The sequence below is a fragment of a genome (assembly GCF_019968955.1).
Source record: "MAG: Porospora cf. gigantea A chromosome Unknown PgA_NODE_74_length_46327_cov_344.321, whole genome shotgun sequence".
In the NCBI taxonomy this organism is placed as follows: domain Eukaryota; phylum Apicomplexa; class Conoidasida; order Eugregarinorida; family Porosporidae; genus Porospora; species Porospora cf. gigantea A.
The window spans coordinates 23340-46327 of record NW_027151883.1 but is presented as its reverse complement, the minus strand read 5'-3'; the positions used below and the strand labels follow the sequence as shown (position 1 = coordinate 46327).

The 22988-nt window shown below is 55.1% G+C and overlaps 13 protein-coding genes across 22 annotated transcripts; 7 read left to right on the top strand and 6 right to left on the bottom strand.

The window, feature by feature from the left end:
• Positions 1 to 408: 408 nt before the first annotated feature.
• Positions 409 to 2568, bottom strand: KVP18_001491 (uncharacterized protein; the record flags this gene model as incomplete). The annotated part of the gene is made up of 1 exon (XM_067951566.1): positions 409 to 2568. One exon carries the CDS (start codon positions 2566 to 2568, stop codon positions 409 to 411), a length of 2160 nt encoding a protein of 719 aa, XP_067806446.1.
• Positions 2569 to 2594: 26 nt separating this feature from the next.
• KVP18_001490 (uncharacterized protein) lies at positions 2595 to 3059 on the bottom strand (the record flags this gene model as incomplete). 2 transcript variants are annotated; one of them, XM_067951564.1, is made up of 1 exon in its annotated part: positions 2595 to 3059. In XM_067951564.1, the coding sequence occupies one exon, from the start codon at positions 3057 to 3059 to the stop codon at positions 2595 to 2597; it is 465 nt and encodes a 154-aa protein (XP_067806444.1). The 2 variants fall into 2 exon arrangements, with proteins under 2 accessions (XP_067806444.1, XP_067806445.1); XM_067951565.1 differs by having other exon boundaries at positions 2595 to 2936.
• A 3-nt stretch (positions 3060 to 3062) lies between these two features.
• Positions 3063 to 5381, top strand: KVP18_001484 (uncharacterized protein; the record flags this gene model as incomplete). 2 transcript variants are annotated; one of them, XM_067951553.1, is made up of 4 exons in its annotated part: positions 3063 to 3127; positions 3156 to 3263; positions 3293 to 5160; positions 5192 to 5250. In XM_067951553.1, 4 exons carry the CDS (start codon positions 3063 to 3065, stop codon positions 5248 to 5250), a joined length of 2100 nt encoding a protein of 699 aa, XP_067806433.1. The 2 variants fall into 2 exon arrangements, with proteins under 2 accessions (XP_067806433.1, XP_067806432.1); XM_067951552.1 differs by lacking the exons at positions 3063 to 3127; positions 3156 to 3263 and having other exon boundaries at positions 3360 to 5381.
• Positions 5378 to 6194, bottom strand: KVP18_005123 (uncharacterized protein; the record flags this gene model as incomplete). The annotated part of the gene is made up of 2 exons (XM_067949486.1): positions 5378 to 6151; positions 6180 to 6194. The coding sequence occupies 2 exons, from the start codon at positions 6192 to 6194 to the stop codon at positions 5378 to 5380; spliced, it is 789 nt and encodes a 262-aa protein (XP_067806474.1).
• Positions 6195 to 6362: 168 nt separating this feature from the next.
• On the top strand, positions 6363 to 7103 carry KVP18_001506 (uncharacterized protein; the record flags this gene model as incomplete). The annotated part of the gene is made up of 1 exon (XM_067951594.1): positions 6363 to 7103. One exon carries the CDS (start codon positions 6363 to 6365, stop codon positions 7101 to 7103), a length of 741 nt encoding a protein of 246 aa, XP_067806469.1.
• Positions 7104 to 7114: 11 nt separating this feature from the next.
• KVP18_001489 (uncharacterized protein) lies at positions 7115 to 8375 on the top strand (the record flags this gene model as incomplete). 2 transcript variants are annotated; one of them, XM_067951563.1, is made up of 2 exons in its annotated part: positions 7415 to 7844; positions 7873 to 8375. In XM_067951563.1, the coding sequence occupies 2 exons, from the start codon at positions 7415 to 7417 to the stop codon at positions 8373 to 8375; spliced, it is 933 nt and encodes a 310-aa protein (XP_067806443.1). The 2 variants fall into 2 exon arrangements, with proteins under 2 accessions (XP_067806442.1, XP_067806443.1); XM_067951562.1 differs by lacking the exon at positions 7873 to 8375 and having other exon boundaries at positions 7115 to 7867.
• A 26-nt stretch (positions 8376 to 8401) lies between these two features.
• On the top strand, positions 8402 to 9833 carry KVP18_001492 (uncharacterized protein; the record flags this gene model as incomplete). Of its 3 annotated transcripts, XM_067951571.1 has the most annotated exons (2): positions 8402 to 9490; positions 9519 to 9833. In XM_067951571.1, the coding sequence occupies 2 exons, from the start codon at positions 8402 to 8404 to the stop codon at positions 9831 to 9833; spliced, it is 1404 nt and encodes a 467-aa protein (XP_067806449.1). The 3 variants fall into 3 exon arrangements, with proteins under 3 accessions (XP_067806449.1, XP_067806448.1, XP_067806447.1); XM_067951570.1 differs by having other exon boundaries at positions 8402 to 9544; XM_067951569.1 differs by lacking the exon at positions 8402 to 9490 and having other exon boundaries at positions 9549 to 9833.
• Positions 9834 to 10483: 650 nt separating this feature from the next.
• KVP18_001495 (uncharacterized protein) lies at positions 10484 to 12250 on the bottom strand (the record flags this gene model as incomplete). Its single annotated transcript, XM_067951574.1, has 1 exon — positions 10484 to 12250. The coding sequence occupies one exon, from the start codon at positions 12248 to 12250 to the stop codon at positions 10484 to 10486; it is 1767 nt and encodes a 588-aa protein (XP_067806452.1).
• Positions 12251 to 12375: 125 nt separating this feature from the next.
• On the top strand, positions 12376 to 16664 carry KVP18_001486 (uncharacterized protein; the record flags this gene model as incomplete). 3 transcript variants are annotated; one of them, XM_067951557.1, is made up of 4 exons in its annotated part: positions 12376 to 12609; positions 12690 to 14896; positions 14925 to 15103; positions 15139 to 16664. In XM_067951557.1, 4 exons carry the CDS (start codon positions 12376 to 12378, stop codon positions 16662 to 16664), a joined length of 4146 nt encoding a protein of 1381 aa, XP_067806437.1. The 3 variants fall into 3 exon arrangements, with proteins under 3 accessions (XP_067806437.1, XP_067806439.1, XP_067806438.1); XM_067951559.1 differs by lacking the exons at positions 14925 to 15103; positions 15139 to 16664 and having other exon boundaries at positions 12690 to 14900; XM_067951558.1 differs by lacking the exons at positions 12376 to 12609; positions 12690 to 14896; positions 14925 to 15103 and having other exon boundaries at positions 15369 to 16664.
• A 183-nt stretch (positions 16665 to 16847) lies between these two features.
• Positions 16848 to 18469, top strand: KVP18_001485 (uncharacterized protein; the record flags this gene model as incomplete). Of its 3 annotated transcripts, XM_067951556.1 has the most annotated exons (3): positions 16848 to 17524; positions 17553 to 17695; positions 17724 to 18469. In XM_067951556.1, the coding sequence occupies 3 exons, from the start codon at positions 16848 to 16850 to the stop codon at positions 18467 to 18469; spliced, it is 1566 nt and encodes a 521-aa protein (XP_067806436.1). The 3 variants fall into 3 exon arrangements, with proteins under 3 accessions (XP_067806436.1, XP_067806434.1, XP_067806435.1); XM_067951554.1 differs by lacking the exons at positions 17553 to 17695; positions 17724 to 18469 and having other exon boundaries at positions 16848 to 17528; XM_067951555.1 differs by lacking the exon at positions 16848 to 17524 and having other exon boundaries at positions 17606 to 18469.
• Positions 18470 to 18500: 31 nt separating this feature from the next.
• KVP18_001509 (uncharacterized protein) lies at positions 18501 to 19058 on the bottom strand (the record flags this gene model as incomplete). The annotated part of the gene is made up of 1 exon (XM_067951597.1): positions 18501 to 19058. The coding sequence occupies one exon, from the start codon at positions 19056 to 19058 to the stop codon at positions 18501 to 18503; it is 558 nt and encodes a 185-aa protein (XP_067806472.1).
• Positions 19059 to 19087: 29 nt separating this feature from the next.
• KVP18_001487 (uncharacterized protein) lies at positions 19088 to 21247 on the top strand (the record flags this gene model as incomplete). The annotated part of the gene is made up of 1 exon (XM_067951560.1): positions 19088 to 21247. The coding sequence occupies one exon, from the start codon at positions 19088 to 19090 to the stop codon at positions 21245 to 21247; it is 2160 nt and encodes a 719-aa protein (XP_067806440.1).
• Positions 21248 to 21373: 126 nt separating this feature from the next.
• Positions 21374 to 22960, bottom strand: KVP18_001500 (uncharacterized protein; the record flags this gene model as incomplete). The annotated part of the gene is made up of 1 exon (XM_067951581.1): positions 21374 to 22960. One exon carries the CDS (start codon positions 22958 to 22960, stop codon positions 21374 to 21376), a length of 1587 nt encoding a protein of 528 aa, XP_067806459.1.
• Positions 22961 to 22988: the final 28 nt, after the last annotated feature.

The following is a 22988-nucleotide window of genomic DNA, read 5'->3' as shown; positions in this document are numbered from 1 at the left end:
TACGGCTCAAATCTCTGCGACTCGATACTTTGCGGCTCGAATCTCTGCGACTCGACCTTCTTGGGCTGAATTCCTGGCCACTTGAGGGTCTTCGGTGTGAGTGCTTAGATTTTTTGGAAGAGGATTTTTTTGGAAGAGGATTTTTTTGGAAGAGGATTTTTTGGAAGAGAATTTTGAACTGGTCAAGGGCCGTGCGAGCCTTGAGCTGCCGTTGAAAAGTGAGCTCCGCGAATGCCGTAGAGCCGAATTCCCCACGAAAACGGGGTCGCGGCTGTAGGTGATCTGAATGCTTTCGCTCTCAGACGCTGCGTCTCAACGGTCTCCAGAACCCACAATCCTCCAAATATCCTTGGTTCATTGATTTTGCTATTTGTCACGTCACGAGCTAAAAAAAGCAAGCATCTGGGTTCAAAAACTATCATGGAAGGCGCACCCTACGACTGACAGATATCCCACCGCCGGAACCCGACTAGTCTGACTAACCCCCCCCGAATTAAGGACCGGGGAAGGTTGTGCACTGTGGGTGACCGTTGGCAGGCGTGGAGCGTGAATCTTCTTGATGCTTGGAATATTCAGTGATTGTTTCGTTTGTGTAATGATGTCGTCAGTTGACGATGCCATTGACGCTACTGTTTCCATCCGCTGGCGAATTAGTCGATCATGTCGGTCGAGTTGTCGCTGTAGAATGAGGCGTCGTTGGCATGGGCGGCCTTCACATCGAGGGCACGTCAGCTTATGAGAGTTAACCGCGGCGAGAGCGTTATCTCGCCATCTCGTCAATATGGAGCAGGGCGTGGCAAATGGTTTTCTCGCTTCAACTCCCGCGTCCAGAAGACACTTGACGGTTCTGGCTAGCGTTGTGAACTCCTGCCGAACATCTGGGTCTAAGGCACACTTCGCGGCCAGCTCAAGCGCGACATCCGCGAGAATGAGTGAGTCGCTGTAGGCAGTGGAGTCTGACTGCTCAGATAGTACATCGGGATAGTCGCGGCCAGTCTCGGTCTTCAGAATGCGGCGAGCAGCGTTTGTGACCGTTGTCTCGTGCATGAACACTCCTTTTTTTGGAGGGCTAAGTCCGTCCCTCACGGTCCTGCCGAAGACAAAAGGGTCACCGTCGTGCCTCGTGAGCAGGTCGTTGAGGTTGAGCTCCAAGGTTCCGACACCCATGATCCTGTGGAGCTGCGCCATCACGAGGGCTGCGAGGATCTTCTGACAGGACATCGGAGCATTAGAGGCCTCTTCCAACAGCTCATGCGGGAACTTGTCTTTCACAATAAGTTTCAAAGCTTCCACAGCACTCCAGGTCGGTTGTCTGCACCAAAGCTTCTGCAGTACAGAACATCCGTGCTTGGCCAACCACTCACTTTTGACAGGTACGTACCCTCCCGTCGTCTGCAGGCTCATGGCCAGCTCAACGCAGCATTCGGGGCTCACTGTCTGCATGGCTCGATACGCTAGGGAGTTAGTAGCACCGCGATACCCCTTCGCGAGTCGCTCAAGTTCCTCCAGCTGCTTTTCCGCATCCTGCTTGGCTATCGAATAGGGGAAGCTCATTCCCCACTGCATAACTCGAAAAGTGGCCCATGTGGCATCCCACACATGACTGCTTTCGATGTGTGTAATGAAATCTTCCCGATCGAAAGTTCCGCTAAGCAGTCCACTCCAATCGAAGCTCAAAAGTTTGTCGACCAGGTCGTTCGGCTCTGCGGTATGCGCGAGGCCATCCCGCAACAAGCGCGAGATGCCAAACCACATGTAGGGCAAGTCCCTCCGAGATGGCTGCTCACCCGAGCGGTTTCTCAAATGCCACAAACCCGCGAAGGTGGCGGCGATGGCCAGGCAGGGCTCTGCGAGACATGATACCAGTCCGTAAAAAGTGGCGAACGTTAGGACGTCATCATGAGTTGTAAGGAACTCCAGCAGTAGGATGTGCAGGAGACCGTCCATGCCTTCACTTTTCCAGGCGTCGTAAAGTGCAGACCACTCGGAAAAGAGCTCCCTCTCTTTCTCCAGCGCCGTGGCCTCCGGCCTCAACACCATTAACCTGGTCTCCCTCACGTCATGGTTTATGTCGAGTGCCCAAACCTGCGCCCCACGCACCATCGATCTTTCGAGGACGCGTTGAATGAAGGACCCCAGTGTGCGGTGAGTGAAGATCTGATCTACGTATGCGGAGTTTGACGCGAAGCAACTCCGCTCCATGATCACCTTGAAAATTCTAATGCATCCGTTGACTGAGAGATGCGGGTGTTGCTGGAGGATGGAGGCTGCTACACACCTCACGTGGTCGGCCCAGACAGGTGGGAGTTGAAACGCGAAGCACTCCGAAGAGTGTTTATGGTTCGCGCAGCTCGCGCTGAACAACGCAGCACTCTTGGTGGGAGCAAGGTGAATTTCTGCGACCGGAGCTAGGCCAGATGCCAAGGGGAGAGGAGTTGTGTCGCTGAGGTCCGAAAGTCCGCGAGGAGCAGCATCCTGAGCCACGGGAATGGCTGGCGTTCCCATCATTGGTGGAAGAGCAGCCAATACATACGCAAGGTTGCATGTCGAGGGACACCGCACCAGCATGAAAAAATTCGCGATTTAGGTGCATCTCACTCAACATCAAAGCAATGGGAGAAAGGACCGCACGTATTGTCCATGGCCAACACTTGTCTCTCACCAAATGCTCCGTGTTCCACGCGAGTATCAGGCACCAGGTCTGTGAGAGTCTTCACGAAGGCGCAGTAGATTACATTAGCTTCCGCCTTCGGCGCATTGTTGTGGTACTGGACTGTTTTCCCTTTGCTTTTGCCACCTAAAGTGGCCTGGGGCACAACCAAAATGTCGCCGGGTAGACCGACCACGGACTTAAAACCCTCCGGCGTCTCGCTCAGCGCTGCACTGATGATGATCTTCGCCATTCGGTTAATTGTGGTCGAATCCGCTCCCCGCATGAAACACACGAACGCTACGACTCCACGACCTATCCGCACGCTGCCATCCTGTCCGGTTCGCAACTCGGCACCCAGACACTGCTGCAACAGCACTCTCCCCTTGTATGTGGAGGAATTCGTCATTTGATGACGTCCTCCTTGGAATTTCAGCGAGTCACGCGTTGCAAGGGCGTTCCTTGTCAAACCAACAAGTAGGGGGTGTACTCGGCAGTAACTCAGTTTATCGTGGCTCCCAGACGCAAGAGTGCTCGTGGCGTTGGCGAACGCGATCGTGGTTATTAACACCAAAAACATAGCGATTGGAGAGGCAACTGACAGTCTTAAGTGGTAGGATACGAGCCGTATCTCCCACGTAGGGTATCGCTGCACATTCCCACAGCCAAAGTCCCATCAGTCAATTTCCTTGACCCAGACCACCCCAATATGTGTCCGCTCCTCCAGCAACCAGCCCAAAAGCGCCCGTCTTCCAGCCGAAGCCCCAACCGCAAGCGTCGAGAGGACCTTGCGGAGCGACTTTCCAAGGCCTTCATGGACGATGGGATCTGCTCCCCATGGCCTGCCCTCCCAGCAGAGCTGCAGATGGCGCAGGACGCGCAGGCCTACACGCAGCACACTGCCCGCGCATGTCAGCTGGGCTCTGGAGTCCGGTTTCTGATTGGTGCGCGCTATGTGCCAAATGAGCTAGGCCTTGTTTGCGTGCTGGTACAGGCCTCAGACGGCTCCGTGTGCTTGCTGATGGACAAAGGCACGACAGTGGAGTGCGTCTACTCGTTCAGCGCGGTTCTTGTTTCCCTGCAGCACTGGGCCAGAGTCACCATTACAATGGAAGCGCTACAGAAGGCAGACAACGTCACCCTCTCAAAACGAGTGACAACTTCCAGCGCCTTGCATCGCCTGCTGGGTTCCTCTGACTTCCTTAAAACATTAAAAGAGGGCAAGGGAGCCTGGGCAGGAAGAACGCCGACTTCCAACCTCCCGCTGTGGACCTTCCACAAGCTCAAAGGCTCCCAACTCTACTTCGATGGACCCGGAGACCTGGCATCTCGACTTGTCCCTCTCGGCGCCGGAGTCACAACAGCCGCCACGATCTCCGTGGAGGAGGAGTTCCACCAAGGAGGCACGGTGGTGGTTGTCGCCCTAGGACCTGTTGCAGTCCTCTGGAAGGCGGACGGCCGCGACGTGACCTGCTTAGGTGGTGTGGAGGTTGACAAGGAGGTTGTGACATCCGCACTGATCCGGCGACTGACATCAGAGTTTGAAACAGAGTTTGAAATAGTCCTAGGCATGGCATCTGGTCGCGTCGCAATAATTACAGCGACTCCTGTAGACGGGCGTGTGACCTGCCAGTCGGGACTGATGGTACGGCCGACGATTACGGCGATCGAGAACATTCGGATGTGTGACGAGAATCTGCTGGTGTCGTCTGGAGCGGGTGACATCTTCCTCATATCTCGAAATGTCATTCCAATGGGCATCCAGCAGAGTGCCTGGACTGGCCTGCCGCTGTCGAAGTCCGTTCTGGCGTTCTCGGACCGGCATACAGGCGAGTTGATCCCGTTCGACCGGCGGCAGCCTTCAGAGACACTGCTCGTGGAGTCTGCAACGCACCTCCCCGACGAAGGAGAGTCGCTACCAGTTCCTACCGTGCAGAAGCCAGCGTCGGCTGTCCACAAAAATGCACTGATGGGTCGCACACAATTGGTGTCCGTCGAGTGCGAGGCCGAAGGCCACCTCCTCGCCCTGCTCGCCTGCTGTCACACACAAAAGACCGTCGACGTGAAGCTGTTCTGTAGTCCTATTCCGGCAGTCAAGCTCTGGAGCGCAAACCTAGTGCAGGGGCTCGCTCGGTCGCGGCCGCCTCGACCTGCCTGGGCCTCTGCATTCCATTTCAAGTGCAGTACTGGGCACTGTGCGGAGGTTCCGGACGCGTGGCCTGCGATTCGCGAGGAGCTCGGCGTTGTCAACAAGCAGACGCTAACCGGCAGCACGCTCAGACTGCTGCAGGTGGCAGTCGAGGTTGAGTGCGGAGGGGATGAGGAGTTGGTGGGTATTGTCAAGGAGACGCTGGAGTTGAGAGCTGACGTCTGCTCCAATGCAGACTACGCGAGGGTACTACTCAGCCTCGTATCGATGCTGAACTCAGTTCTCTCACCCTCCGCAGTGGCAGACTCTGTGCTTATCTTGCGCAGCCTCCTCCCCCTCCAGGAGAGCGCTCCGACTGAGTGTCCATGGTGTGGCGAGCCAGCGATAATCAGTTCTGCCCATGGCCATGCCACCTGCTCTGCCGGCCACGAAACGCCAGTTTGCGCGCTGACCGCTGAGTTGCTGTTCGATCAGCCCCGGATCCGGACTTGTGGGTTCTGTGGCGCCTACTGGCGGTTAGGGGCCTGTGGCACACAGGATGGGTGTCCCATCTGCCGCGCCGCCGAGGTACGCGACCTCTAGGACAGACCAAGGGATGAACATGAAACGTAGTTCTCCAACTGACCGGCGATCGGGAACTGGTAGAAAGGCAGCAACTCGGATCGCTTACCCAACCCTTCAAGGTTCACGAGCAGTATGACCATGTCGACGGTGCGGCGGGCACACGCCAGCCGCCACTGCAAGAGCGTCGAGTCGTCATTGTCCATATCCACCTCTACTGGAAGCGTGAGAATTGTATGGCCTTGTTCAATCATCTTCGTTATGGGTAAATTGGTACGAAGCGCGTCAGGTGTGTAGCCAACAGCCGCCTTGGGGCTCATGGCGGCTCGCAGCTCAGTCACGCACAGTCCAAAAGATTTCGGGTTGCACTGAAGTCGCCCCGCTGCCTGCAGACACGTTCCGAACGGCACAGCTGACTGTTGCCGGTCCACGTCATTTAAGTAGTAGTCCGGAATGTTGATCACGGGACTCTTCGCGTTCAATATCGACGGTTCGCCAGCCACCCTCTCGAACATCTTGAGGAGGTGAGAGCCGCCGCAAGCGGTTTCCACTGCGTTCTCGTGCGAACGCACGCGTGCCTCCACCCTCCGCGGCGGAGACTCCAAGGCTACCTCCTCGTAGTCGGGTATCTTCAGCGATAACTTGCTCAGCATTACACTCCAGGTGATCGAGGAAATATTCGTGACGTTCGTCTTGAACCCGAAGGCATACCTTGTCTTCCCAGGCAGGTCGCTGCGCCATAGAACGGTATTCGCAATGGAATCATCGGTTCGGATAGAACTCAAGACGATCTGATTAAGAAGTCGCGAAGATTCTTACAGGGGGCGCTGCCATCCAAAAACCCAAGTAAAGCGCCAGGTAGATTAGAATTGCCAAGCATATAAGGCGCCCTACGGCTATCGCTACCTGTCGAATTACGACAGCTGCTCGCGACTTGGATGGCCTCTCACTCGTCCCAGAATCTCCTTCAAGGCTCTTAGCCATGAAAAAAACAAGCAATATATGACGAGTCCCGTAATTATTCGAGCCTATGACCTGTCTCGAGGCAAAGCAGAAACATGGTCGCCCGTCATTTTGGGTCAAACCATCCGTGGCATTTGGCACACGGGGGTTCTTGTTTTTGGTAAGGAGTATTTCTACGGTGGCTCGATCTTCAAGGTGCCACCAGCGGACATGGAGGCGCTTATACAAATGAAGCCATTGGACACAATAGTTATCGGCAGCACCCGCACCACTCAAGCGGAGTTTGAGAAGTTTATTCTCTCGGTCGGCCGAAGCTTTACTCGCGAAGCCTACGACCTGACCAACTGGAACTGCAATCACTTTAGCGACGCTGCGTGTCGGTTCCTACTGGATGGCATTGGGCTTCCTGGTTACATTCTGGACCTGCCTGAAGACATCGCTGCGACGTTCGTGGGGAGGTTGGCGCTGTCGCTGGTCAAGAACATTCGTCAGTGCCGCCACGGCTCAGCGCCTGCTGTGGATGGGGACGTGCACAGGGAGGTTGTGGAATTTGAGTTGCGGCGGCGAAATATCGGCCGTACGGAGCCAGAAATACCTTGTGCCTCATTCGCGGACGTGTTTCAAGAAGATGAGGAATCCGAAATTGTGGGTCTCACCAGTTGTGTATGGCAAGAAGCGAAACATAACGTGGAAGAAGCCCTAACAGCTCGACAAAAAAGCAAACCGCAGAGGCGGCGTTGGCGTGGCACCTTCGCGCCTTTTCATGAGAGCGCGGTTTAAATTATCATTCAATGTGGACTACATCACGAGAGTTGTGGAACGACGCCGAGAAGTGGGTTGCTCTGGAGTGCGACCTGACCGAGGAAATCCGCATCAAGGACTGCGACGTGTACTCCAACCTCTGGCGAGGAGACCTCTGCTGTGACCGATTCCTGTTCGTCTGTACGCAGACATCCACGTTCCGGTTGATGACGGAGAAGGCTGCTGGACCTTTGCTTGTTGGCGTGCCAGGGGATGGCCAAACGGCGACGCTTGCGCACCTCACTGCGTATCAGTCCCTGAGGCCTACAGCTCCGATATTTGCTGGCTTGATGCACACTTTGGCGGAGAGACACACTCTGTCAGACTTGCTGCAGGCGGTGCCGGCCTCTGAATGCGAACTCGTGGATCGCCTTTGGGACAGCAGGTCGGTACTGTTTTCCATGAACTGCGACGTTCTGATGGTGGAAAGGAGCTCTCCATGCGAAAGGCGGCAATTCCTAAGCAAGCTGCTAAGACGACTTCGCATGTCCGAGACAGACCCTTACCACATCCCCTTCGCTACCCTTCTGAGAGAGTCAAGCGACACGGCCCAAAAAATTGAACCCTTTGAGCTACTGCAGCTTTCTTCGTCTCTGATGAACTTCCGTCTGCGTCCTGCTACCGTGGAGGATCTCGTAAGCATGCACAGCTCGTTAGTGTGTGGCGGGCCTGAGTGCGCGTTGGACCCCGCCCTCATATACGCCTACTGCGTGGATTGCAGTGAGGCTTCCAGGGGTCTATGAATCAGTTGTGGCCGAGTCCGCAACGAGTACTGGTTGGTTAGTTTTCTGGAACCGGGTTGGCGCCCTGTTCCACTCGCTGACGACGGCGGAGCTTTCTGTACCCTCGGCACATGACGTGGCACAACTCCAGCGAGATCGCCTAAAGATTCTAGGCCGATCCGACCAGCAGGTTTGCGTGTACGGGTCCAACGACTTGGAAGTGCCTGACGCTGGAGGCTTTCCGGCTTTCCACGTATTCGTGGCTGGAAGAGCAGTCCGCCTTGAAAGCTCCACTCTAGCGTTCCTGGACCAAGAACTCCTTCCAACCGACATCAACCGACGTCTACAAATCATGTGCTCTCAGGTGCACGTTCACTGGACTGTGGCCGAGCTGGAACCATACCTCCTACCTATCTTGACGGATAAGGGTCCATACTTGGAAGACATAGTCGTACAGAAATTTCTGGCAGTTCCAGGCACGCATCCACCTCGTCTTTTCAGTCGTCTCCTTTCAAAACCCTTATTGTGATTATATTTTATTTATTGACGTTTGACATGCGATTGCTTGGCACTGAGTCCTTTCACACTGACCTTGACGTCGTGAGGCCAACAGAAGTTGTCTCCAGGTGTGGCTTGGAGAGAGGCGAGATCCTATCTGGCCTCAAGACTATGCGGAATGTCCCACATCCATACACCTACCAGGTGTTGAGTCTTTTGGGTCAAGGCTCTTACGCTGACGTGTTCTTGGTGGAGTGCGTGGAGTCCTTTCGCAAGTTAGCATGCAAAGTAGTTCTGCCCAGGTCCAACAGAGCATCCAGTCGAGACAGCAACAAGAAGGCAGCGTTTGGGCCCCGGCGCGAGTCAAGTCGCGGGTCCAGAGCCTCGCTGCCACAGACGTCGCTTGCCAACGTGCTAGAGGAGGCTAAGGTCGTCAAATCGCTTGAGCATGAACTAGTTCTGTCGTTGACAGCTCTTCTTCGGGATCAGAGGCACATCTACCTCCTCTCCCCTTGGCTGCGGTATGGTTCGCTCGAGAGCTTCGTGAAGGCACGATCTCCCCTCTGTCGGCTTCCCATTAACCTGCTCCGAAAAGTAGTGGCCCAACTGTTCACAGCTTGTCAATTCGTACACTCCAAAGGAGTCATCCACCGAGACATCAAGGGTCACAACATTTTGCTGGCAGACGATCTCACTATTCGGATCTGTGATTTCGGGTTGGCCAAGAAAATACCAAAACGCCTGCACACAAACGCCGGCGCTATGCAGTCTCGGCTGGAGGCTCCGATGCCCGATCCTGTGTGGTCTCGCTCCTTAGTTGGCACGCCCAACTTCGTTGCTCCGGAAGTGATCAAGAGACGTGGATACGGCAACCACGCTGACGTCTGGTCGATGGGAGTTGTCATCTACAGTCTACTCTGCGGGTTCTGCCCGTTCGAGTCGCCACAGAGACTACAATGGCACGAGACCAATATCGAATTGTTCGCTTCGTCGGGAAAGACCTGTTCGGATCCTATACCTCGCGCTGAGTCTCCAAGATCTGTCTTCCACAACATCACCAACAACCCCTTGCAGTTTCCTTCGGACATTGAGGAGGTCTGTCAGCGTTATCATGCCACTCATGAAGCCGAGGACGAGTCTAGGGATGTGAGATGTCGGTACAGAGCTTACCCAGATCGCCGCTTGTGTCGACCTCATTAAGACGATGCTCGTGAAGGACCCGTCTCAACGCCCTACGTGGGAAGTCTTGCTGGAGCACGCCTTCATCACAGGAGAATTCTACGAGCGGTTGATTCCTCCAGTGGACGAGAACGACTCTGGAGAAATGGAGTCGCTCGGCCCTCATAGCTCTTCCTTGTCTCCGCCAAAGGCCATGTTTATACGAGCGGTCTCCGAAAATCCACAAACGACCCCGTTGGATGAGCCCTATCACATGCAGGAGTACAAACGGAAGCTACTCTCACGAGCAGGTCGGCGTGACGTAAGTTGAGGGACCTCGCACACATAGACATCAGATTTGCAGAAGCCCCCGATGCCGCCAAAAAATTTACCTCCGATTCCGAAACTCTCGAAGTTCTTTGACACCAGACGTAAGATTTGCCTCTACAGTCTCACACAGTGGAGTCGCGACCGCCCTCGTTCTCCTCGGATCAGACCGCACGTGACCTATATCACTCCTTTGAACGGTCCAGCTGCCGCCAGTCCAAGATCACCTTCCGCTCTGCTGACGGACGTGTGTCGTTCAGATCGGACGGAAAGTTAACCTGTCGGAGCAACGAAAGTCTCGTGGACATACTCCCGCAGCTCATCTGCCGGTCCCCATCGAGGCCCAGCCGGAACGGCACCCCGTACGGATTAATAGGCCGTCTACCCCCTACTGGAGCGAACTTAGAAGCCCTGAGCTCGCTGTTGGAGGGGTCTCACCGCTCCCAGAGCCCGGCCAAATCCCGATGGAAAGTAAGAAGGTCGTGATCATGGACAACCATTTACGTGATCACTAGTGTTCGCACATATCAGTATCACTTGCCGGTGGTGACATCACTTGCCGGTGACATCACTTGCCGGTGACATCACTTGCCATCACTTGCCGGTGACATCACTTGCCGGTGACATCACTTGCCGGTGACATCAGTAGCGTCATCACTTGCCGGTGACATAGCACAAAAATTCATCCCAGTCAATCGTCCCGTCGCCATTAGCATCCATGTCGGCCATCAAGCTCTCCACCTCCTTCTTGGGAAGCAAGTCTTGCCCCAGCAGCAAACGCGAGAACTCATCCTTGTCTATCTTGCCATTGCCGTCGTGGTCGAGCTTGGAGAATGCAGACCAGATCGTCTGGAGCTGCCCATCCTGCCACTCGACACAAGCAGCCAAGAACTCGTTGTACTGAATCTCTCCAGAGTCGTCCACGTCAAGCGCCTGGATGACGCGCTGAATGTCCCAACTGGTCCACCCAGAAGCGGTGAGACCGGTGCGAACCTCCTTTCGAGACAAAGTGCCACTCTTATCGGCGTCTAGCTGATAGAACAGCTGGCATATTTCCCGAATGCTGCCGTTCGATATGTCCAACTGATGGGCCAGTAGGTTAAATATCGCCGTCTTCGTCTCTGATCGTTTCATGAAGCGCAGCAGACTGACGCCTATTTGTTGGGCAATCTCCTTTGATACGGGTCGAGTCTTTGCATGGATGAACCAGGGATGTTCAAGCACCTCCCTTGCCGACGGACGGCGTTTCTGATCTTTAACCAAGCACTTCTTCAGAAGATCCACAGCTGACTCGGAGAGATGCGAGCAATCCTCTTGCCACTTAGGTTCACGGTGCAGCACCTCATGTTTAACCTCGCTCAGGGTGCGCCCAAGGAACGGCAAGCGCGCAGTCAGAATGAGGTAGAGGATGCACCCTGCAGACCATATGTCGCACTTTAGGTTTAGTCGGCGTAGGTAGACCTCTGGAGCCATGTAAAGAGCTGTACCAGCGGCCTTGGCTGACGTGTCGTCGGGATCGAAGAACGTTTCTGCCACTCCGAAGTCAATGACCTTGACTATAGCGTCAGGCTCTTTAGTCGTGAACATTATGTTTTCCGGCTTGAGGTCTTTATGAGCGATACGCTGAGCGTGACAGCACGCCAGCGCCCCGAATACACCCAACATTATATCCGCACACGCCTTCTCGGAGAGTGCTTTGTCGTCACGAACGAGGTCCAGCACTGTCGACATGAGCTCGCCGCCTTGGCAGTACTCCATCACAATGTAGACGTTGTTGTAGTCTTCATATGTATCCACGATCTTGATGATGTTGGGATGGTCGAGCTCCTTCAAAATCTCGATCTCAGCGTTGATAGACTCCACTGGTACCTGAACCTTGTCTTTGCGAATTATCTTGACAACCCGCCGCACATCCGAGCCATGCAAACGTGCCAGATGCACCTCCCCGAACGAACCCGACCCGATCTTCTCAATGAACTCGATGTGCTCGTCGATAGAGCTGGTGGGACCTATCTCTGTCGACTCTATGAAGAATCGACGTCGTACCCGCATTTTCTTGCTTGGATAATACTTATCCCGCACGCGAAGCAGCACGTCGCAGTACAGGCCCTGGAACTCATCCGTTGTCAAAATCCCGTCGCCGTCGTCATACTTACACATCAAGCCGGCCAGAATGCGCTCGTCTACCGGCGGCAACGTGAGTTCGTGGCAAAGCGCCGCCAGGAGCTGGCGGATTTCTCCAGCATCCAGAGTGCCGTTACCGTCCAGGTCGAATTGCTGGAACGTGGCGTCGGCAGCTTTGCGTAGAGTGCGCTGATTACGGAGGATGCTATCCAGGCGTTGCCGGACGAGATGATAGTCGTCATCAGTGGCTTTAGGATCAGTGCCTTTAGGATCAGTGCCTTTAGGTGCTTTCACCATTAAATTAATCGGTTTTCGTATTTTGTAGTACTACCCCCCCCAACATGATGATCTCTGATGGAGGTGCCTCTGGCACCACATTGTGTGCAGATTGTGTGCGTGGTCAAATTTCTGTAATTTAGTAGATGAAGAAGTTTGCTGCTGGAGGTGTGTCACCTCATACGGCGGACTCCTCCAGTCAGTCTGCCATTGAAGGCCTGGCGATGAAAGGCTTCGGCCCTGAAAGTCTGGAGGATGGTCAACGCATGCTTAACGCCAATTTCAATGTGAGCTCTTCAGTGTACACGGACTCCATCGATAGCGAGTTCAAGTCTTTGGGATCTCCAGGAAAGCGGAGTGGAAAGTACAACTCACAGCGGGTACGTACCTAATTATTAATTCTTTCCCTATTTTTTGCTTAGTCTCTTTTTTATTTAATCATGTCATAACATCGTTTCAGTCTCGAGGCGCTCGTTCAGTGTCCTCTACGGGCGAACAATCCTACCATCCTACACCACAAGCACAGGAGCCGGTTCAAAGCGAGACCCCGTCGTCGTCCATGCGTATTAGTGACGCTCGGACAGGCCGCTCCAACGCCAAGCACATGGACGATGCGTTTATGCGTCTGGAGGCCGAGAACGAGGATATTCGAGCGGAGAATGCGGATCTCCAAAGCCGGCTAGCCGCCGCCAACGACGAGATTTCCCGACTGAAGAAGTCAGCCGCCGCCGATGGCGAGCATGAGTACCTGCTTCGGCAAGCCGAAGTGGCTGACCAGAGGGCCAAGACCGCCGACAGTCGTGTCCGTGATTTAGAGAAGGAAGCCCAGAAAATGATTAAGGAACGGACTGAATTCCAGACGGAGGTCTCAAGGCTCCGTTTCGAGCTAACCAACAAGAAGAGCACGACTTCTGGTAGCGAACGACCAGCTCCATTGATTGGCCAGTTCGAAGCCGTCACCGATTTCGAATTGGAGCGTACCATCAACGATTTACGTACACAGCTGCACAACAAAGAGAACGAGTTGAAGCTCTGTGAGGAGAAGCTGCGGAATTCAGATGAAGAAGTTGACAGACTCACCCAGCACCTTGAGGAGATGCTGGGTGACGTGGAGTTTGACGAGAAAAAGAAGATGCTCCGCAAAAATTGGTGGGGCGGGAAGAAAAAGTACCGTGAGGGAGAGGCCGCCAAGACAGCCAAGGTGATCGCGGAGGAGCTGGACATCGCACCCACTGTTGCCGCCTCCGAGGCGAAGACTGTTCTCGATGGGGAGATAGCTCAAGCGAGGATGATGAAGGTGCAGGCTCAGCACAAGGAGGACATGGTTGGCATTCAAAATGCCCTTCTGGGGCTAGAGAAAGACAAAGCGCGGCTTGAAGGCGAAGTCGGAATATTACTCAGGGAAAAGCAGTCCATTGAGGAGAAGTTCAACCGCGTGAGCGCGCATAATGACCTTCTGAAAAGCCAGCAGCGGGCCGCCTCCACCCAACAGACTCTCAGCGCTCTACGCTCTGTGCAACTACCAATGCCCGCGGACGGATCTAACGCAGAAGTCACGCGGTTGAAGGTGATGCTCCAAATTCAGGAGGACGCTCTGCGACGTCTAGCCACTCAGAAGGAGGAGCTGCAGGACATGATGGACACGCACGAGTACACGTACTCCCGACATGAACTCGTCACTTCAAAGAAGGAAGTCGCCTGGCGGGAGGACCTGCGCAGTATGAGTCACAAGCTTACCGAGTTGAAGGGCGCCAACCAGGAACTCACGTTCAAGAACCGCGAATTGACCATCCAATTGGAGCAGGCGCGCTCGGACTACTCCAACATCCACAAGAGCCTGAAGGAGCAGACACGGCGCATACAGGATCAGGCCGCCAAGCAAAAGGAACTGACCTCAACATACGCGTCAATGCTGGGTTCCACACTTCATGAGAATGAGGACCTTGCTGTACAGATAAGCCGGCTTAAGGCTCTAAGAGCGAAGGAAGTTGAGACATACGATGGCGAGCTGCGAGTTCTCCGGGCTGGCAGAGTCACCAAGGGTGAAGGCGAGCCGCCTTTAAGTTCTGTCTTCCCCTGCAACCTACCAGCTGCCAAGCCAAAGCCTCTCATGCCTTCCCTAAGACAGTCGAATACCCCTAGGAACGTGCGTGAGCACGCTGCCGAGCTGTACGTGCCACCTACACCTGAGGAGGCACCTACACCGATCGAAAGCAGCACCTCTAGCTCGTCCACGCCAGAGGAATCTGAGACCACTGCTGAACTTCCCATGATGCCAGCCCAGATGAAGTACAACTACAGATGGAAGGGAGGTGCTTACCATCTAGAGAACTCCCTTCCTCCAGCACCGAACGAACCTCGGCCTTTCATCGATCCCCACGATGTCCCTGTAGTGCGGCCTACGGTTGTGGTGGAGACCAATCATCAGAAGCCGTTCGGAACGAGAGCAGCTCCGCCAATGGTGACTACCGAAGAGCGGCAATTCGCTTCAGACGCACTCAAAAGATGGAACGCCGCTCCTCCACCACGGAATAGCACGCCAGAACGACACGGAGATGTACCTGACATGTCTCACGGACGGCGCAACCCCTTCCCCGCCGGTGGCTACTCCCAGCACACACCACCTCGCAAGCCTAGGTACCGGGAGAATAAGGAGCCTCGCCACAGGTGAGCTCGCGGAAGGCCGCTCATGCAGCTTCTCATCGCACTTCCAGTACGCGTTCCCGTCGCTGCATGACCCTATCGCGGACCTTGATGAGACTGCCGCGAATACCACTCCTAAAGAAAAGCCCCAGACATTTCGGAGCTCCTCGAATCAGGAAACTCTTCGCAACGAGCGGACACTGCCTGTCGATAGCGACAGTGGATCTATTAGTAGGCCCGGTCTTCTCGTGTGAAATCGAAAACAGAACTAGCATTTATATCTGTCAGGTCGTTCTTCAAGTCGAAAACGATGCAGAGTTCCGAGTTTCCAGCGAATGAACGGCGAGGTAAAGCCTCGGGTACGAAAAATGGGCATCCAGAAACGCAGAGCGTGGCCCACCCCCGAATGTCCTCAGTCCAAAGGCCTCCCCCCTCCCCCGAGCAAGTTCAAGTTCGGTCGCTGTCTTCTGTGTCACCAAGGCAGCCCACGTCTCCGATGCAGAAGACCTACACCACGCCAGTAGACACCACCAGCTACGTGTCACAGCAGTCAACTTCGCAGCCCGGCAAAAGTCCTAAAGGCAAGGGAGAGTTCACCTCCAGTTCCTCGGCCCCCCAGCCCCCCCAGCCCCCTTCTCGAGAGGATACGACTCTGTTTGCATCTGTATCCCTCGAAGGAACGAGCACTGTGGAGGTGGATCTTACCCGAGGAACCCGAGACCTGTCGTCGAACCGAAGAGAGGTGTCTTCCAGCCGAAGAGATGTGACCTCGAGCACAAACAAGGTGACGTCAAGTCCAAAACAGCTAACCCGGAGATCAGATGAGCTGCCGTCGCTGAGGTGGACCTCAAGTGAGGTGACGTCGAGCCGAAAAGAAGCAATCTCGAGCCCAAATGAGGTGACGTCGAGCCGAAAAGAAGCGATCTCGAGCACAAAACAGTTGACATCAGGACTAGACCTGTCATCAGGACGGCGACAACCGATGGAAAGCGGTACAACCAGCCCTAGTCCTAAGAGCCCTCTCAGTAGAAGGACGCCAGTCTCTGTCATGAGCTCCATGGATGCACACGAACCTGCTAAGGCTGATTTCAGCCAGCTGGTCGCTTCCTTCAAAAGCAGCACCTCTGGTGGCAAGTCAGCGAATAGCAGCTTACCCTCCTTCCATGCCATCCCACCACGCGACGAATCCTATTCATCTAGCGTCCGCCCGTTTGATGATAAGTCTCCAGGTTTGTTCAACCTAGATTCCCACTCCTCCTCTGCTGACGAGCCGGACATTTTCATTTCGCGTCCGACTGAGAAATCTCTTGGCGTTCAGCGAATTCTGACCTCTAGCGAGTATGCATCTACCGCATCAAACCTTGCCTACGCAAGGCTAGGGCTCCCCTCTGACTCGGATCCCGCGACGAGCTTCTCGGCGTCGCCTCTGGGACCCTCCCCTTCCACTCGCAGCAGTCGTAGAGCTTCCGAACGGAGCGATCGGCGGAGCACCATCATGCAACTTCCTTCTGACTCTGACGATCTGCCGATTCTTCATAAGTATGGCCAGCTCCCCAGCGAGAGCGAATCACAGCCTCCACAGCCTCCACAGCCTGACACGTTAGTCATGAAAGGCTTAACCTCGGACTTCCGCGGAGAACTACCTGAACCGGGCTACACCAAGCTTCCTCCCGCCCATGCCTACGACAACCCACCAAACCCTACGCGTGTTGCCAGCCGGCTGGCAAGCCTCAGTAAATACGACGGCCTCTTCAAGCCTGCCAGAAAAGTTGATTCTAAGAGTTCCTTGTAGCGGCGTTGAAGGCTGTGACAACACACCATAAGCGCCGGCAGCTGGCAACTGCTGGCGAAAATTTGACCTCGTTCTCAATGCACATTCACACGATTTGCATTCACACGAGCGGCGCTTCATGTGCACACCAAGGCATCTGTGCGTGATGCTAAATTCAACTGGAAACTTATTCATTTCTTTTTAATGGCTATCTTCCCTTGCGCTTCTCTGTACGTTGGAGACTTGGACCTCGAGGTCAGCGAAGCTCAACTTTACGAGGTCTTCAACACGATTGCTTCCGTTGCTAGTATCCGCGTATGCCGAGATGCGCAGTCACGGAGGTCCTTGGGCTACGCATACGTGAACTACCACACCGTGCAGGATGCTGAGCAGGCCTTGGCCGCTTTGAACTTCAAGCCCTTAAGAGGTCGAAACATGAGAATCATGTGGTGCCAGCGAGATCCTTGCACGCGGAGAACGAATAGCAACAACCTGTTCGTAAAAAATCTCGACCGCACCATCGATAGCAAGGCGCTCCACGAGACGTTTTCGATGTTCGGACGCATACTTTCTTGCAAGGTGGCCACGGATCACGAGGGGAGGTCGCTGGGATACGGCTTCGTGCACTTCGCGGAGGAGTCTGTAGCCCAGGTCGCCCTGAAGCGCATGAATGGTGTCCGAATAGGGGCGCTGGACGTCGTGGTATGCGAGTTCGTCTGCGCGTCGGACCGACGCTCCTTCAAGGAACGCAGCTTCACGAACCTGTACGTATCCAACTTCCCGAAGCAGTGGTCTGTCGAGATATTGCGTGAAGTCTTCGGTGTGTATGGAGCTATTGCGGACTCGGTGGTGAAGCAAGACGTGGTGGGACGTCCATACGGGTAGGGCGGCAGAGGTGCGAATACCCAGGTTTGTGAACTTCAAAGAGCACGGGGAGGCAAAGGCAGCGATGGAAGGTCTGAATGGCGCTCGTGTCACTACCGACGGTGTGCTTCACGAGAAAAGAGCCTCTGGTGGCACCGACTCTACGCTGGATAAGACTGATGCAGGAGGTTAGATCTCAGGGTGTGCATTACGCAGACGACTGTATGGAACTTAAAGTTGCCCGGTATCTGAGTCGTGTCGAGCGAGCAGCCATGTGCAAAACACGCACGGTGGAGTACCCTCAGAAGCCGCCGCGGTCGGACGGTAACCTCTACGTGAAGAATCTAGCCCATGACGTGGACGACTCCAGTCTCAGAGAGCTGTTCTCGTCGTGTGGGACCGTGGTCAACGCAAGGGTTGTGCGGGAGCCTACAGGAGGCTCTCGCGGGTTCGGCTTCGTCAGCCTTTCGTCTCACGAAGAAGCCACGCGAGCCATCGCTGAGTTCAACTCAAAGGTGGTCAAGGGCAAGGCTATCTTCGTCAACTACGCCGAGAATAAGAAGCGCGTCCAGCGCGTGCCTTACGGGGTTCCGCCGCCAGTCTACTACCGCAATCCCGTATGGGGCCAGTACCCAGCGTTCCCGTCGTACGGAGAGCTACCGTACCCCCAGGCAGGGCCTTTCTACCCACCGACTCAGTACGACTCGGGAGTGGATATGGCCGAGCTCAACCAAGAGCTAAATGACGCGCCAGCGGCAAGCCACAAGCAACTCATTGGCGAGAGGCTGTATCCCGTAGTGCAGAGATACGATCCGCAGTTTGCAGGGAAGATCACGGGCATGATGCTAGAGATGTCCAAGCCCGAGCTTATGAACATCATGCAGTCAGAACAGAGCATTTCTCTGAAGGTTGGGGAAGCGAAGGCTGTTCTACAACGAGCCCAAACTGCCCGTAGGCGCTGATTGTCACTTTTGTTGTAAGATGTCATACTCACTAGACAGTACAAGTGAGCTCCGTCTGTTCCACGTCTACTCGGCCGTCTGTGAGGCTGTATAGGTAAAGCACGGCCTGTGTCTTGTCTGACCAGGTGAGGAGCATGAACGTAGGCGCATCTCCTGTTGCATGGCCTGGGCGCAGTATGTAGGTGCCGGCCACCTCTTCCGCACAAGGGCTGGCTCCTCCTCCCATTACGATCACGTCGCACGTCCCAAGGGTCCGCTGAACGGCTCGTCTTGTATCATCTGCCGTCTGTGGCCCGCTGTGAACGAGCGCCAGCTTCAGACAGCCCAAACTCACCGCTGCCCATTCCGGTGGCTTTACTTTGCCCCCCCCCGCAAGGAAGACAGCGGGATCTTCGTTCCCTTTGACAACATGGACGTGATCTGCACCAACCAGGCTGCACAGGCTTCGGTACACGTAGGATGAGCCTAAATTCCCAGCAGCTATGATGTGTGTCAGTTTCGATGTCCGCCAGATGTCACTGAATATTTGAGGGACGCCGGCGTGCCGACTAGGCACTAACGTGTCGCTCAGAAGCAACGCCCGATACATTCGCCGGAAAACGCCAATTCTAAATTCAGATGTCACGCACCACGGTGGAGATGATTACTTTCGACGGGGCAGTCAGCTCGCAGTTTGACGCGTGGTGGGCGGAGTCCCAGCTCTCGCACAGGGGCTTTGACTTCAGCGTCGTAACGGTGCTGGGATGTCAATCTTCTGGAAAGTCGACGCTACTCAACGCGATGTTCGGGACGGAGTTCGAGATAATGGACTCTAGTCGCGGGAGGCATCAGACGACGAAGGGGCTCTGGGTGAGTGCGGATGCTGGGCGCAAAGGATCGGGCACATCCACACTCGTGATCGATGTGGAGGGTACCGACTCCAAGGAACGAGGCGAGGACCGTCTGACATTCGAGCATCGCGCGTCCTTGTTCTGTCTGGCGTTGGCCGATGTGGTCATCGTCAACATGTGGTACAATGATCTAGGACGCTACACAGCCTCCAACTACGGCCTCCTGAAGACTGTTTTCGAGGTGAATCTAGAGCTGTTTCTACAGTCGCCAGATGCGCCCAGGACCACCATGCTATTCGTCATCAGGGACCACTCCCCTGCCCAAACTGATATTGAGACGCTGCGAATCATGCTAAATGACGACGTTACGGATATTTGGGAGAAGATCAGCAAGCCCGACAAGTTCAAGGACGCCAAGGCGTCTCAGTTTTTTGACTTTCAAGTAGTGGGGCTCCCCAGCAAGATCACGTGCCCGGAGTCCTGGGATACGGGGGTAGATGCCATTAGATCTAGGTGGATCGAGGAGTGGAGGCCTAAGGAATACTCAAGGCAGGTGCCGGCTGACGGGTTTCTGTTCTACACCCACAATGTATGGCAAACCATTCTGCAATCCGCTGAGCTTGATATTCCTTCGCAGAAAGCTATGCTCGCGGCTTTCCGCTGTGATGAAATCATGAGGGCTGCTTTGGATGAAGTCACACCTCTTATGGTTGCTGACACGGAGGAGAGCATTCGCAGCCTCGCAATCCTCACCACTCGGGTTGTAAAGCTGGCTCTGAATGTATTCGATGAGTCGGCGTCTAGGTACGACGTCAAGGTATTCGAGCAGAAAAGGCTCCAGCTGATCGAACGTCTGCAGTCGGAGCTGCAGAAGAAAACCGAAAGAGCCCTAGGTGGTTTACGGAAAGATATTCTTTCTGAGGCAAATGACGCTCTCGAGGTCCTTGGCATTGACAACCTGACCATGCAAGCAGGTTCTCTGATGGAAGCACATGTTGAGATGGAGTCTCTCATCAAGAAATGGCGTCTCCACTTTCTCAGTCAATTCGACTCCCTCACATCGACCTTCTCCTTCCCGCTGCCTCAAGCACCGAAGGATGCTGCAGGCCCTGAGTGCTTCGAGCTCTCCACAGAACCCGCCCGCGACGCGCTATGCGAGGCGCTGGATCTGAAGGCCTTCAAGGCCAAAGAGAGGCTCCGGCAGGCTCTTTTAGACTATCTTCGCTTGGCCTGCACGCGCCGCATCGGCCGAAGTCTCGATACCCTGCTTAGCGGGTGTAGCGTAAGCCCTGCTAAGCTGGTAGGGGGCTTGAATGATGTGCTAGAGGGGTCAGTCATGGAGTTGTGGCCTGAATTCGAGCCTGTCAGTGGGGTATTGGGCATGAATCGCGACACCTTCGTCGAAAAAGTCGCCAGGTACGAGAAGTCTTTGTTGGAGGATCTGGCGTCTGAGAGCCGCTTCATGTCCTTGCTCCTGCAAAGGTTCACGGAGCTGTTTAACAACGACCAAGACGGAGTTCCACGAGAATGGAGATCAGTCCGAAGCTCCGACATACGCGGTTGGTTCCTGGAGGCCAAGGCACAGATCGATCAGGTTATCGAGCTGTTCGCCCAGCCTCTTGACGTTCGTTCGGGGCTCGAGGCCCTCGCAGCTGACGCAGGGTTCACCCAGGAATCCTCCTTCAATGTCCCGTTGATAACCGGTGATCGCCGCGTAGAGATGCTGGAGCGTGCCAACCGCGAAACCAAACGCATCTGTCGCGATGCGCAGATGATCAACGCCGCCAACAACCAGTCCAACGTCCCGCCTGTCTGGGCAATGGTAATGATGGTCGTTCTTGGCTGGAACGAGATGATGCTTGTTGTGTCCTCGCCCTTCACGGTGATTCTGTTGTTGGTAGGCGGTTTTCTAGGCGCTAGCGCGTGGTTTACTGGCCGAAAAGAGTAAGCTTGCAGAGGAAGACTTATGCAGAATCGTAACAGGAGCATTGACGACTCTTCTAACGGCCGCGTCGACTGTGCTGCTGGCCGTGCTCTCATCTGTCCAGCATAGCCCAGGGCGAGTGAAGGAGGACTAGACGTCACGACAGGATGTACTCCTGTGCAGCAGTCGTCTCACAGCGAGCAAATCTGGCTCTGTGTCCGTAGTAATGTTCTGGGCGAATTTTACCAACTCTCCGTTGTAATCCCCCATTCTCAGTCGCGCCAGTTCGGCCTTCTCTTCGTCAAGCCTTTGTGCTTCTCGAGCCCTGTCTGGAGATGTCAGGAAGCGTAGAAAATTTGCGTCCTCTGTTTGGTAGACGTAGGCCAAGCACTCCATAGCTGCTTCTACGCTTTCCGCATCCGAAACCGCCGCCAGCAGCTGAGACCAGGCGTCCTCTACGGCGTCGGATGGAGTTGAGTGCTCGAAGGCGCTCCCTACCAGAAGCACCACATACTGGCCCACCTCCATCAACTGAGTTCGCCGCAACCACTTTTCTCCGTAGGGTGTGAGTGCATCTCTGGCCGAGAGCAACAAGAAGGAGGCGCGCAGCAGTACCGCGGAACGGGCACTCATGAAATGCTTATCGAAGTAGAAACCTGCGATCTCTGAGTAGGCTGCGGTGGTCTCCTTCTCAGCGTTCTCAGCGGCCTCCATTCCTGTAATCCAGTCGCCTGTGTGCGTTATTCCGACGCCTTGGATCGTCGGCGCTTCGGGTACGTTGAACTGCGGCTCCGAGACGCTGAAGTTGGTAGCTAAGTTGCGCTGTAGCGCCTCCAGATTGAGTGGGTCTACTGGTCTGCAAGTGAACACTGCCAACTGGATGCCTATCACATGCTTCTCCACAACCTTATGCAGCAATGCTCTCACCTGGTCCTTGGATGCTCGTTGTGTACAGTTCAAACGCTCTCTGACGTTTGCGTCGACCCGACGCACTCCGCCGGCTTCCCATAATGTGTGCCACACAGACTCCTCCAGAGGAAACATGTGCACGCGTCGCCTCGTGACCGGGCCGCGCGTTCTCTCGCGGAGCAAAGCTGTTAGGCCCAAGATGAAAGGCCGTCGACTGTCTCCTGTGATCCAGTCGAAGTCATGGCCCTCACATGTGGCAGGCCCCACGTTCATCTCGACCGGAAGTCCGCGGGGCAGGTGAATGATGAGCGTTAGTGTTCCCGAAGGCAACCCTGTAGAGTTCACCATCTCGTAAAGTGCGCACACAAGCCGGGAGTCCGGCTCGCACAAATCCACATGCAGAGTAACAGCCAAAACCATCGACTCCTCGGGCATCAGGAACCATTCTAAGGCGTCGGGTTGCGCGTTGCCACCCATCGGTATGATTTCGGTGACTACTCCGTGAGCGTCTGCTTTCCTAGTTCGACTGTCGGCTAGCGGGGTGTGACTGTTCACCAGACGCTCCGCGACCTCTGACCTGCGATGTATTGTGTCCACTGTGCGTTTCTCAGGGCCAGGCTCCTCAGCCAGCCTCCTCAACTTCCTGTCCAAGTCGGCCTGCATCAGTGCTTGGCGGCGGGTCGGTGGGGGAAGATCTGGAGTCGTAGACAGCGAGGACTTGGAGCTTGCATGAACTTGTGCCTCGGCCATGAAGGCACCTCCCTTCACGATAGGCTGGACGTACGCTACTGCTAGTCCCCTGTCCAACTTCCATCGTTGAACTCGCATGATTTAAAACCACGTCAGCCGTATCGCA